Genomic DNA, 13262 nt, shown 5'->3' with positions numbered 1-13262 from the left:
AGTTTATAAGTGTGATGAAAAGTCTCATCTTTTGAGCTAACTTGTGAGGTTGAGAGTGGTTCAAAACTACCCTAAACTGGTATCAAAGTCCAGATTTATCAATAGTCTCATGCCCAACAGTCTGCAGGAGAAACGAGTTATCGCTACTCTGACCCAGGGTCCAATGTGTGAGAGGAAGATTATTAGAATTGTCCTACATCGGTTGTGAAAGGGACTAGTGGTCAGTTTATAAATATGAAGGAAAACCTCACATTTTGAGCTAACTTTTAAAGTTGAAAGATACTCAAGACCACCCAACAATTTATTCAGAAGAGATGTCTGCGTGCATGAAGATGTATAAATTCCTCTTTGACATGAAAAATGAACCTCCAAAGGTTTTGGCTGTTTGAGAAATTATTTTGAAATTATATTAATTGATATGTCACATCTTAAACAACTTTACAATTGAGTCATGAAATTATTTTAAATGTATCACATTAATTGTTATAACTTAAAATAATAAAACTAAACTAAAACACAAAAGCACTCAAACATTTAGACTGGGCCTTCCTCCACCAAAGAAATTGAAAGAAAATGTATGCACAATGTTTTGCTAGTAAATAAATTATAGTCTATAGATTATGATAATGAATAATTGAGTTAATCTGGCAGATATATATATTTTTTAGACATAGACTTTATTTATTTATAAAAGCAAAGTTATATCTATGATTTGATACGATTATAAGCCAATTACTTATAATTGTAGCTCTTTTAATACACAAATTTCTTTATAATTAGTATAGTTTTAACTTCTATAACTCTCTATAAACAACCATTTATACTAGCAAATATACATTTATGCTTAGGAAAACCATTTGTGCCATACGTAATCATTTTTTTACCAATAATACACGTACCACCAAAATACCTAATAGAATATAAAGCACAAAAATGTGTCCCCAATTGAAATGTAATGATTTTGAAATAACTACGAAGAGATTTTATAAAAGTAAATATATAATTTAATGTGATTTAATATTATACGTTAAATTGTAAAATTATTTTTATTATAAAATAAATGTAACATATTATATAAAATCATATCAATTTATAAATTTATTTTTATAAAATTACTTTATCCAAGAAGCGTGAAATATATTTTGGATAGGTTCCACCAACTCTCGTGGACGCAAATCATAACATAATTTTTTCTTTTTGAAAATTATAAGAAATAATACTGCTTATCATCTTAATTTTTATCGTCTTTTTATTTTTCTATGATATAATATTAGATAATTATAAATTATTTATTATATTTTATTGGACAATAATACATCACCCACTATTCTACAATTTATCTATAACTTCATATTAATTTTTTTTTTTACTTTAATTCAAAATAATTATCCTAGCAACAGTGTAAAGTACAATAAAAAAATAATTATTTACTACACAGTTATAAACCAATTGTGATATAGTTGGAATTATATCATTTTCCAAATACAAAACAGCAAAAGCATGCCCCTCGTCTCCGTGGAAGCTCGTACGGGAGTGACCCTCACGAATCCACGATCTCACCACCTCTCCCTCTCTCTCATATATTTTTCTTGTTCTTTCTCTCTAGGAAGGTTCAGAATTTCGGATCACCACACGACCATTTCCTTCTCTGCTTGAGCTCCCTCCCTCCCTCTCTCTCTCTCTGTGGTTATCCTTTAGTGGGTTTTCTTGATTATATTTGCTACATTACCTTTCTGGGTTATCCTCTTAGCTTTTTTTTGCTTGCTTTAGTTGCTCTTATATTTGGTGAGTCCGGTCCTTGTGCCATTCGGTTCTTCCTTTTGCCACTGTGTATGGGCTAGCTGTTGATTTATTTCGCCGTTGGGTTGGTTTCAAGTTCCAGAAGCAATGGGTTTTGACGAGAAAAGCAACGAGGGTGAGGAACACAGCGAAGCTTCAAAAACAGAGACAAGAGCAAAAGCCGCTAGAGATGAAGAAAATGCTGGTACTGAACCAGAAGGGCTGGTACGGGGAATGAGTGAGGTTTCCATTTGTACGACTGAGGATGACGAAGATGAGGAAGGAAGGAAGATAGAATTGGGTCCTCAATACACTCTGAAGGAACAATTCGAGAAGGATAAGGTTTTGTTTATGCATGCGTTTATGCTTTTCATGAATCCTGTAATCTTTCATTTTGAGTCTTGATTATAACTCGTGTAAGCATTGTTTTCTGGTTATACAGGATGATGAGAGCTTGACGAGATGGAAGGAACAACTTCTTGGAAGTGTAGACTTCAATTCTGTTGGAGGTAATCATTTTTGTTTATCCAAATTTGTCTGTCACTCATGAACTTTGTTTGGTTGCAGAGAAAATGGAGGGGGAAAATATATAAGCTTGGAATCTTTCATTGTTGTGAGGTTCAATTTTTTTTCTTTTTCCTTTTCGCTTGAAATCTGCAAATATAACTTAATCATACGCTTTAGGAAAGCAGAGTTCAGCAGCGAAGCGTGGAAAATAATAAAAGATAGGTTAACTTTTCCAGAATTAATTGTATGACAATAGAATTATACCTTTTGAAACGATTTTGCTTCCAAATTTTCCTAGCTTTTGCTTTAAATCTCAGCTGTTTGGTGGCCAATCTCTTAAGTCTTATAATGAGGTGCGTTTGAGCTTTTTCCTCTCTTCTTCAGTGTCCAACAATTAAATTAGTGTTCATGGATAGATTCCTTGTGTTGGCTGAGTTATCTTTTCAGCAAGGGAGCAGCTTTAGCTTGTCAGTGTTTGACATTTAGTTTTGTCCTTATTCTTTCCTCTGAATGATGTAGAAACTCTAGAGCCAGAAGTGAAGATCCTTAGCCTTGAAATTAAGTCCCCTGGTAGATCTGATATCATTCTTCCAATTCCCGAGAGTGGGAAACCCAATGGCTTGTGGTTCACTTTGAAAGAAGGAAGCCGTTACAGCCTCAAGTTCACTTTCCAGGTCAACAACAACATTGTTTCAGGTCTCAGATACACCAACACTGTGTGGAAAACTGGAATAAAGGGTAATTCTCTCTTGAACTCTCTGCTAAAGAATTATTACTTTTACAGTCCTTGGATTCATCTTTATTTTTGTTCTGTCTCATGAATCTTGTAGCAGTGGACAGCACAAAAGAGATGATCGGAACCTTCAGTCCTCAGGCAGAGCCTTACACACATGAGATGCATGAAGAGACTACACCATCCGGTCTATTTGCCAGAGGGTCCTACTCAGCTAGAAGTAAGGTTGGTTCAATCAATTTTCTATGTCGCCTTAGCCTCTGGTTTAATTACCTCAATTATGCCAAATAATTTGAAGGAAATTCTGCTGCAAGAGACGAATACATAAAGCTAGGCTGAGTTAATGCCTCTCCTGCATATGCATAAATGAACTTAACCCTGTACATCCAACCAATTTGTTGTCAGGTTTCCTGTGCATTATAAATCATATACGTGAAATTCAAAATTGTGGGCCATCCAGTGTTGGAAAATTGAATGTTTTGGCTCTATTTTCTTGTCTTAAAGACTTTAAGTTTGGAGTTGTCCCACTTATCTCCTTCATTTGTTTTTCTCTGTTTTCAGTTTGTTGATGATGACGACAAGTGCTACTTGGAGATCAATTACACATTCGATATTCGGAAGGATTGGCAGTCGGCTTAAGCTGAGAAATCTTCCTTCAGTGTTGTTTTTTAAGCTGAAATCTGCTGTCTGTGTTGACATGTTTCATTCCCAGTATCGGATATATTTTCGAATCTGTATAAGACCAGCACCTAAACAATGAAGAGAGGATTTTGTGGGGAAAAAGAAGTGAAAGAAATTGTTGTTATTTTTTGTAGGTTCTTGTTAAACGAAGTTGAGCTTTTGAGGGATTCTCTCTCTCTCTCTCTCTCTCTCTCCGATTGTCATTATTATCAGCATTCTTAGGGGAGTCACTAGTTGGGTTTATGTTAAGCTTTGTTGACCTGCTTTGATCTTGTTAAATAACAATTACTCTGGGGGCTTTTCTTGTTCAAATGTAGAAAATAAATGCTTTTAGAATAAGAAAATTTACAAAAATAAATTTACAAATTAACATAATTTGATGTGTTACGTCATATTATAAAATTAATTTTATTATAAATTAGTTCTATTACACGTCATATTATAAAATTAATTTTATTATAAATTAATTCTATTACATCATACAAATTTACGTGAATTTATAAATTTATTTTTATAACAATTTTTTGTAATTTAAAAGTTCACCAAACCATATCAGCTTTCTTCTATGTCCTGTTGTTTTCATTATGGGGGCCGCCTTGGCTTTCTCTTGTTTTGGTTTTCTCATCCTTCATTATCTCACACGTGACTTTTCATTTTGGACTGGTAATTGTTTTAAATGATAGGAATTCTGTTGGTGGGTGCATTTCTAAAAATGAATAGTCCAGCAAAATTCCAATACAAACTCAAAGGCGGATCGAGGCTTTGTTCCAAAAAATAAAAAAAAATGCAATCCAGATTTTGATTGTCACGTCAAAAGAAAAAAAATATAAATCTTTTTTGATTAATCGTGTTGTTTGTTCATTTTGACATTACTATATTTTATAATGATAATTTCTATTCTATTTTCTCGGATTTAGTTCCTCTCAACTTAGACTATTAAACCACGTATTTTCACTTAAATTGACATGTTACATTATGGACATCTTTGGATATTACGAGAATTCTCAAAATTCTTAGAACTTCTCGTAATTTCATTCATAAATATCAATCATATACAAAACATATTTTATATTAAATTTTTCAATTTTTTCATATAATCATTATCTAATCGTTGTTTAAACACAAAAATCAATACAATTTTTGAAAAATTTCAAAACAAAACATAAAATGAATACAACTTTTATAAACTTAAAACAAAAATAATATTTAAATAATTTATTAATTTTATAATATTTTTATTCAATTTTTTCTGTACTTTCTTAAAATCTAATAAAATAACTTCATTCAAATAATTTCACTGCTATTTACAAAATATTGAGATACTCCCAATTGTTCAAACATGTCCTAAGAACTTATTCAAATGTTAATTATCTCTTAATAAAGCACTATAAAGGACACATATCTGTGTAGTTTATAAAATAACTTATATATAGAGAGAGATATTTCAACTACAAAGAGATTAGGTAAAAGTAAATTCACAATGTGACGTGGATTGATATGATACATTAGATTATAAAATTATTTTTATTATTAAATAGATCTAATAGATCACATGAAACTATATTGATATTGATATAGGGGTTGTTTGGGAACAAAATTGTTTTAAGATATTCTCAAACAATTTTGTTACTATTTACAAGCTATTTATTACTATTTATTATTTTTTTATTAATTTTTATAGATAATTTCACTAATATTCACAAATATTCTGAGATATTAAGATTTAGTTTGGTTATACAGATAAGTTGAAATGAAATGAGATAAAAGATGAAAGTTAAAAATATATTGTTAGAATATATTTTTTAAATATTATTTTTGTTTTAAAATTTAAAAAAATTAAATTATTTATTATATTTTGTATATAAGTTAAAAAAATTATAATAATTATATAAAATAAAATTATTTGATTTGTATAACCAAACCACTGTCTTGATATCCAAACGAGCCCCTAATGTGGTGGGCTAAAAAAAAGAAGAAGAAAACGGGCCATACTTGTGTACTTCTCCAAGCCCGTAGACTGCCCTGAGTTGAAGCCCATGACTAACTTTCCCATTGGAGGTGCTATCCACAGGCTCGATCTATCAAAGATCAATCCTAGCAAAGTGTTCTCGACGAGCGGCCCTCACGACTCGTTCCGAGTTACCGGTGACCGACTTTCGGAGAGATCAAAAGGAGCTGAGCTGCTCACTTCACTCAGCTTTTCAGTATCGTTATCGGGTTCGTTGATCAATTATCTTTATTGAAATCTTTTGCTTGCGCTCTTTCCCCAGCTTTTTCTTTCGCGAAAACCCTAGAACCTTGAAACAATATAGCTCGGTTTCCTAGCAAGTTGAGGGTAAATTAATGAGTGGGAACTCTCGAGTTTTATTTTGCAACCAAACGGAGGAGTTAGTTTTGCGGTTAGTAATGGAAACGCTTAGTTCTTCATCTTTAGCGATTTTTATTTATTTTATTTTTAGTTCGCGTTTTTGTTCTTAGTAGCATTGTTTTTAGATTTAGTGCACTTGAAATAATTAAATGAATTCCTTATAAAATGTACAGGTTGGTGAAAATTAGTGTTCATATAAGCTGGTTGAACCTTGATAGGAATGAAGCCGAAGAGAGGAAATGATAATTTGGTGGATCATGAGGAAGGGTTCGATTCAGAATCGAAGAGGCGGAAAGTGGTAGAGGAGTCATCTCCGTCCCCGCCTCCTATTCCCATTGCGAATCCTCTTGCTGGACTAGCAAATTATGACGATGATGAGGAGGAGGATGAAAATCAGTGGCGAAGGGCTGAGGAAAGTAGTGATCGAAGGGTTGAGCAAAATGGAAATGGAGGTGATCAACAGGAGGACGAGGACGACGAGGATGAACATGAGCAAGGATACAGTCAAGGAAAGCGAAGCCGTGAGGTTGAGCGCCGTAGGGACTGTCCATATCTTGACACTGTTAATCGTCAGGTAAGTGTTGGATTCTAAACAATTTAACAGCACTATGGGGGAATTTCTATGTTGCCTACATCTGTATGTGTCTGTTACTTTACTCAATAAGTTTTGTCTTGCTTTTGTTGTTTTTAAATGTTTTTCAGGTTTTGTGTCTTGATTTTTGAGAATTATTTTCCTTCGTGTGTCAAATTTCTAGTATATCTATTCTAACTACTGACATACATCTATGCAAATGCATTCCCAGTCCTTGTGTGTGTCGTTTCTCAATTAGATAGTAGGGTTTTTTTTTTTTTTTTAACTTTTGTTTGTGGTCGCTCTTCTCTGTTTTGCAGGTTTTGGATTTTGATTTTGAAAAGTTCTGCTCTGTTTCCCTGTCAAATTTGAATGTCTATGCATGTTTGGTCTGTGGAAAGTACTATCAAGGAAGAGGGAAAAAGTCTCATGCATACACTCATAGCCTTGAAGCAGGCCATCATGTTTATATCAACCTTCGAACTGAGCAGGTTTATTGCCTTCCCGATGGATATGAAATTGACGACCCCTCATTGGATGACATTCGGCATGTCTTGAGTCCAAGGTGTGCTTATGGTTTGTTTTTGTGCTTTTACTTTATTCCTTCTCTATTTCACATTGTTCCCCACCCTTTCTTTGCATGTCTTATTGTGTGTGTGGGAATGCACACACAAATAGCTTTTATTGTGAGCAGCTGTGCCTGCATATATATTTGAGGCTATGATGCCCAGATGTTTTTTTATGCATATATATGTGCCTGCATCTGGTCATGCTCTTGTTTTGACACTCACAGGCTTTGTGCACCTTGATCCATGTGGATTATAGTTTTGATTTAGATTAGTTTGGTGGGCTTCATCAAGTTTCTCGGTGATATTTGTGATAATGATGTGTAATCTTTGCTGTCCCATGTTATTTTCCATATATTATTGCTATGTTATATTTAAGAATTAGGGTTTTTCATCGCATGCAATTGCCCATATTTTACCTATCTTCTAATTGAAAATCTCAGTTTACTGAATTAGGTACTTTTAAGCACTTAGTTTTATTCTTCTGCTGTTTTCTGGCTACCTTATATGCAGGTTTACTAAAGAACTAGTTGAACAACTTGACAAGAACAAACAATGGTCTAGGGCACTTGATGGTTCTGATTACCTCCCAGGAATGGTACCTATCTTCGGCAATATGCAAAATTGCATCTCTGTTTTACTGTTAGAGATGTCATAAGATGTTAATTGAAAAGTGTTAATAATGTCTATGATAAATTGCAGGTGGGTCTTAACAACATTAAGGAGACAGATTTTGTGAATGTCATAATACAATCTTTGATGAGAGTTACTCCTTTACGGAATTTTTTTCTTATCCCCGAAAATTATAAGCACAGCAAATCTCTACTTGTTCATCGATTTGGAGAACTCACACGAAAGATTTGGCATTCACGGAACTTTAAAGGACAGGTTTGATTCCCCTGATTGTCACTTAGAATTAATGGTTCTAAACAGGAAATTCGTATTAATAATTTTTAATGTTTACAGGTGAGCCCACACGAATTTCTGCAGGCAGTTATGAAAGCAAGTAAAAAACGGTTTAGGATAGGTGCACAGTCAGACCCAGTCGAATTCATGTCATGGCTTCTTAACACGCTTCATTCAGATCTTAAAACGAAGAAAAATAGAAGCATTATCTATGATTGCTTTCAGGTTGTTTTGGTCATCCTTTTCTTCTTCACTTCGTTTGTTTGTAGCCGGTTATTCACTAGTGCTTATCTAAAATCTACTGTATACTTGATAGGGTGAATTGGAGGTTGTCAAAGAGATTCATAACAAAGCTCTTACCGAGAAGAAAGAATACAGTAATGATCAGAATGCTGTTTCCAAACTCACAGGTGGTGGAACTGAACTTGAAGCAGCTGTGACTGAAACTTCCAGAATGCCATTTTTAATGCTTGGACTAGATTTGCCCCCACCTCCCCTTTTCCAAGATGTCATGGAGAAAAACATAATACCCCAGGTAGTTTTTATTTAATTATTACTTTGTTTCCAAATAAATGGGATATATATTTTCTGCCGTCCTTCGAAGATTTTTTTTTTTTTTTTTTTTTTGAAGTTTTTTTTTCCCACTATGAGGTTTGATTCAAATCAACTAGGGGTTGTGAATTCTTTTAACACAGTTCTTTAGTAATTAGAAAATTGAGATGACAAGGGTGACAGGGAAAGAGGGATTAGTACTTAGTTTGCTTGTTTTATGTCTCAACATACATAGGCAGCATTCAGAGCCATTTTAGTAGTGTGTCAAAGATAAAGAGCCAATGATGGTTCTCTGAAGTGACTTGGAATTGGTGAATCCTTTAAGTCTCTACTTGGTTCTAAAAAAATTAACATGAAACTGAATGGTGGGGGAATTGTTAACTTGAGTCTTTTCTTTGATCTACATATGCTTCATTCTACACCACTTTGTTCTGTATGCAAGTTGTTTGAATTTTTTTTATTTTTTTTTATTTTTATTTTTTATAAATAAAACCAAACATACTGAACCAAAAGTTGTTTGAAATTGGCGTGGCCTTATTTATTTAAAAAGGAAAGGATCACACACAACAATGCATTCATATGTTAAGAATGCTCGCACAAAGAACAGGGTGGAAGGTGAGTTCGTGGATTCTAGACCAATCGGATGTGTGTACCACTTGCCAATGAAAAAAATAGAGTTAGAAAAGTGTTGACTGCAACACCAAACATCTGCATCATTGTTTAATGAATATTATTTGTAGGATCAAAGTGGCCTTCTTTGTACTGCATTTGAGGGAAATGAACTTCTGGGGAATCTTTCAAAGATACTAGTACAAAAGGATTTTTGTGGGTTTCTATTTATTTTCTTTGTACTATTTCTTGTGGATCAAATTTTGCATTTGATTTTATTATAGGTTCCGCTCTTCAACATCCTGAAGAAGTTTGATGGCGAAACAATCACTGAGGTTGTCCGTCCTCGAATAGCAAGGATGAGATATCGTGTCACCAGATTACCCCAGTACATAATTCTCCACATGCGTCGATTTACAAAGAACAACTTTTTTGTGGAAAAGAACCCTACATTAGGTAAGATTTCATTAATATATCAGAATGTGGAACTTGGCCAGCTCGTGTACCTTGTGCTAATGATGTTTTTGCTTATCGCAGTCAACTTTCCTGTGAAGAATCTGGAGTTGAAGGATTACATTCCCTTGCCAACGCCCAAAGAGAATGAGAAACTACGTTCGAAGTATGATTTGATTGCCAATATTGTTCATGATGGTAAACCCGACGAAGGGTTCTACAGGGTATTTGTGCAGCGGAAGTCAGAAGAACTATGGTAACTCCGAAATTCTTATATTTTCATACATTTTTGTCTGAAAATGTAACAAATATTGTAACCGACACTGATGACGATCAATATTTTCAGGTATGAGATGCAGGATCTGCATGTTTCAGAAACACTTCCTCAGATGGTTGCACTCTCTGAGACGTATATGCAGATTTATGAGCAGCAGCAGTAATGTAGTGATTATTGGTTCATGATGTTTAAGCAAACGCAGTGGAATTTGTTTCCAATGGATGATCAAATGTGATGATGGTAGAGATGATAGAGAGAGCATTAACCTTTTGGAGAGGGTGATATGTCGATATATGAAGGAAGCTGCGCACAAGAAAAAGCCGATTGGTTCTATGAAAATTGAGGCCATCATCTTTTTGTCTCCTGAGATTATCTAAAGCACCAATCCATTTGGTAGTTTTGGCTGTAAAACCGTCCTTACATTTGTCATGAAAGAATTCTATAGGTAAAATCTTTTATGGTATCAGAATTTTTGACAGTCTGTATTTTGATGATTACAATATTGTCTGGCTATGAATTTTGTTCAAATGTCCTTGAGAAATTGAAGATATTTGTTTGGGAAAGATTCGCAAACCTTTGCCAAAGTACCACTCAATGTGCATTCATCCTCTCTAAAGTATGAGTTTTGGCAGTTAACTCCCCCAAACAAATAAAAAAAAAAAAAAAATTGCAATATATATCCTTTTGTCACAAAGGACAAAATGAATCATAGAAATTCTAAGGCAAAATATCATAATTAAATTATTTTTTTTAAAGTTACTTTAAAATATATATATATATATATATATATATAATTTTTTGAAATTATTATTATTATTTAAATTGAAAAACCTATTCATTTTTTTAACTTTTAAAAATATTAATTTTTGTCATATTTGTTGGTTTTTTATTTTTATTTTCAATTGTATTAAGAATATTTATGTCAAAATCATTTTTATGGATGAGGTATATTACAATTTATTTTTTTACAATTTTAAGGAGCCACGTGGCATGCCATGTCAAGCAAGAAGCAAAAAGGGTAAGATGCAGTGGTAATTGTGGCATTACCCATACACAAAGCAAGTTAAAAAGCATCGTTTTGAAAAATACACGAAATCTAGCTGGTCCAAGTGTTCATTATCTTCTACAAACCGATCAAAATGTCTCTCATGTTTCTTTTCTTTCACATATATCTTGTGTATTTCCACTATGGTCTCTATCACATGTATAATAGGTTTTTCATTCAAAATAAAATAGAATTTGTCCCAAGAGCAATGTTACATACAGTCTTAGAATTGTAAACACCGCGCAATCGTTTTGAAAAAGAGTGGGGTCCACGATTAAAAAGTTAGTTTTTTTTTTCATGTGGGTCCCATATTAATTCATTTTTTTCAAAACGATTGCACGCCGCTTACACAACCACGACTGCAAATATCATTTCTCTTTGTCCCAATATCATATAACACTAACACTAATTAGCTAAGAGTAAAGGTTGTGGCCATGGCTAAAAGCCCGCTCAGTTAATCATAAAACCCAAAAGACAAAAAATAAGATTTGTTATCGGATCAAATCATAACGAAATTGGCAAAAATTTTAATCATGTTATTATATATGTTAGAAAGACAGAACAAGCGCAGTACAACACAAAGCCTATTTTCTGTGACGCCCCCAAATTTCGTTTGGGATCGGACGGATATTTGAATCGTTGAGACATGCAACACAAGGTTACCTGTCCCCGTTCATGACATATAAGATGCAATATTCCTAACATGCATATAACATTATGCAATATTCGCAGCGGATAATTTTTTTCTTTAGCAATACTATGCACCAAATTGAAAATATCCCAAATGCTTAAAACATACTTCATACATAAAGACCCATTGAATAGATCACAACACTAGTCCAAAATGGTTATGATCCAAAAAGTACAAAACATGCAACTCCATTGTACAAGTAGTAATTTACGTTAACTACTATATTAACATTGACGTCGCACTGTCGCTTAGTCAACTGTGTCTAGTTGATCAGCTCCTGATTCTCTTTCAGGTCCTGTAACAAGATCTACCATTCGGGGGGAATGGTAGTTGGGACTACCAAAGTGAGATTTGATTACAAATCTTAGTAAGTTAACAAAAAACTTCCACACAAGCTAATGATGCATGGATGACAGTAAAAGTATAAATGCTTAATCAAATTCATAAGTAATTAAAGCATAACTTGGCGTATAACATAGTATAATTGACATAACTTAAATTGAAACATGAACTGAACTTGACTTGACATGAACTTGATCTGAAACTTGACTTAACATGAAAAATACATACTCCACAGTTGTTGTGGCCCCATGTATTCTACGTGTAAATACATACTCCACAGTTGTTGTGGCCCCATGTATTCTACGTGTAAATACATACTCCACAGTTGTTGTGGCCCCATGTATTCTACGGAAACTTATTCTTTAACTGCTTAAATACATACTCCACAGTTGTTGTGGCCCCATGTATTCTACGTGTAAATACATACTCCACAGTTGTTGTGGCCCCATGTATTCTACGGAAACTTATTCTTTAACTGCTTAAATACATACTCCACAGTTGTTGTGGCCCCATGTATTCTACGTGTCACAATTGTTGTGTCTCACATAGTGTATGCGTCACAATTGCTGTGACCCCATACATAAGTAATCAAGATGAAACGTGACTGGAATACGAAATGACTGAAGCCCTGATATAATATAACGTGACTTGAATATAACTTGAAATACATGACCAACTTGAGATAGAAATATTTCGTAACATTGCATAACATATAATAGACAACATATTTAACATGACATACTTGCAACAGTGAATATTACATGACTTGACCTACATGTAATAGATGGCATACTTAGCATGACGTACTTGTAAGGTACAGTAATACATGACAGAATATATTATGTAACAGATAAAAATTGACGACAGAATAAATTATGTATAATAGACAATTACGTGATAACTTGGCATGGCATGACATATATGATAACACACATACATACACTGTAGTTCCTTTACTTAGCACATATACACAGTAGACTACTAGTAAGTTAAAAACTAACTTACCTCGATCTCCGCGTTTCTTATAAAACTTCAAGTGCGACCACGAGGAACTGTAATTAGTGATTCTAAAAGTTAGAACTAAATCACTAATAATTTGAAATATGGAAAATACTAACTTAAAGAGTAAAATTTTCATTTTACTCTCTGCATGTGGGAAAATGACTGTTTTACCCATAACTT

At 33.5% G+C, this 13262-nt stretch overlaps 2 protein-coding genes across 7 annotated transcripts; both read left to right on the top strand.

The window, feature by feature from the left end:
- The first annotated feature begins 1484 nt into the window (after nt 1–1484).
- Nucleotides 1485–3802, top strand: LOC122278781 (rho GDP-dissociation inhibitor 1-like). 4 transcript variants are annotated; one of them, XM_043088983.1, is made up of 5 exons: nt 1485–2121; nt 2222–2288; nt 2806–3024; nt 3120–3239; nt 3581–3802. In XM_043088983.1, exons 1-5 carry the CDS (start codon nt 1888–1890, stop codon nt 3586–3588), a joined length of 648 nt encoding a protein of 215 aa, XP_042944917.1. In that variant the 5' UTR covers nt 1485–1887; the 3' UTR covers nt 3589–3802. The 4 variants fall into 4 exon arrangements, with proteins under 4 accessions (XP_042944917.1, XP_042944915.1, XP_042944916.1 ...); XM_043088981.1 differs by having other exon boundaries at nt 3120–3244; XM_043088982.1 differs by having other exon boundaries at nt 3117–3239.
- Nucleotides 3803–5721: 1919 nt separating this feature from the next.
- Nucleotides 5722–10565, top strand: LOC122279626 (U4/U6.U5 tri-snRNP-associated protein 2). 3 transcript variants are annotated; one of them, XM_043090361.1, is made up of 10 exons: nt 5722–5917; nt 6287–6642; nt 6960–7204; nt 7719–7803; nt 7908–8093; nt 8172–8336; nt 8428–8646; nt 9557–9728; nt 9810–9981; nt 10072–10565. In XM_043090361.1, exons 1-10 carry the CDS (start codon nt 5737–5739, stop codon nt 10163–10165), a joined length of 1875 nt encoding a protein of 624 aa, XP_042946295.1. In that variant the 5' UTR covers nt 5722–5736; the 3' UTR covers nt 10166–10565. The 3 variants fall into 3 exon arrangements, with proteins under 3 accessions (XP_042946295.1, XP_042946297.1, XP_042946296.1); XM_043090363.1 differs by having other exon boundaries at nt 5776–5917; nt 6242–6642; XM_043090362.1 differs by having other exon boundaries at nt 5783–6099; nt 6242–6642.
- The last annotated feature ends 2697 nt before the right edge of the window (nt 10566–13262 follow it).

Source organism: Carya illinoinensis, chromosome 10 (genome assembly GCF_018687715.1).
Source record: "Carya illinoinensis cultivar Pawnee chromosome 10, C.illinoinensisPawnee_v1, whole genome shotgun sequence".
NCBI classification, from domain to species: Eukaryota; Viridiplantae; Streptophyta; class Magnoliopsida; order Fagales; family Juglandaceae; genus Carya; species Carya illinoinensis.
This window is presented reverse-complemented; position numbering and strand designations above follow the sequence as displayed.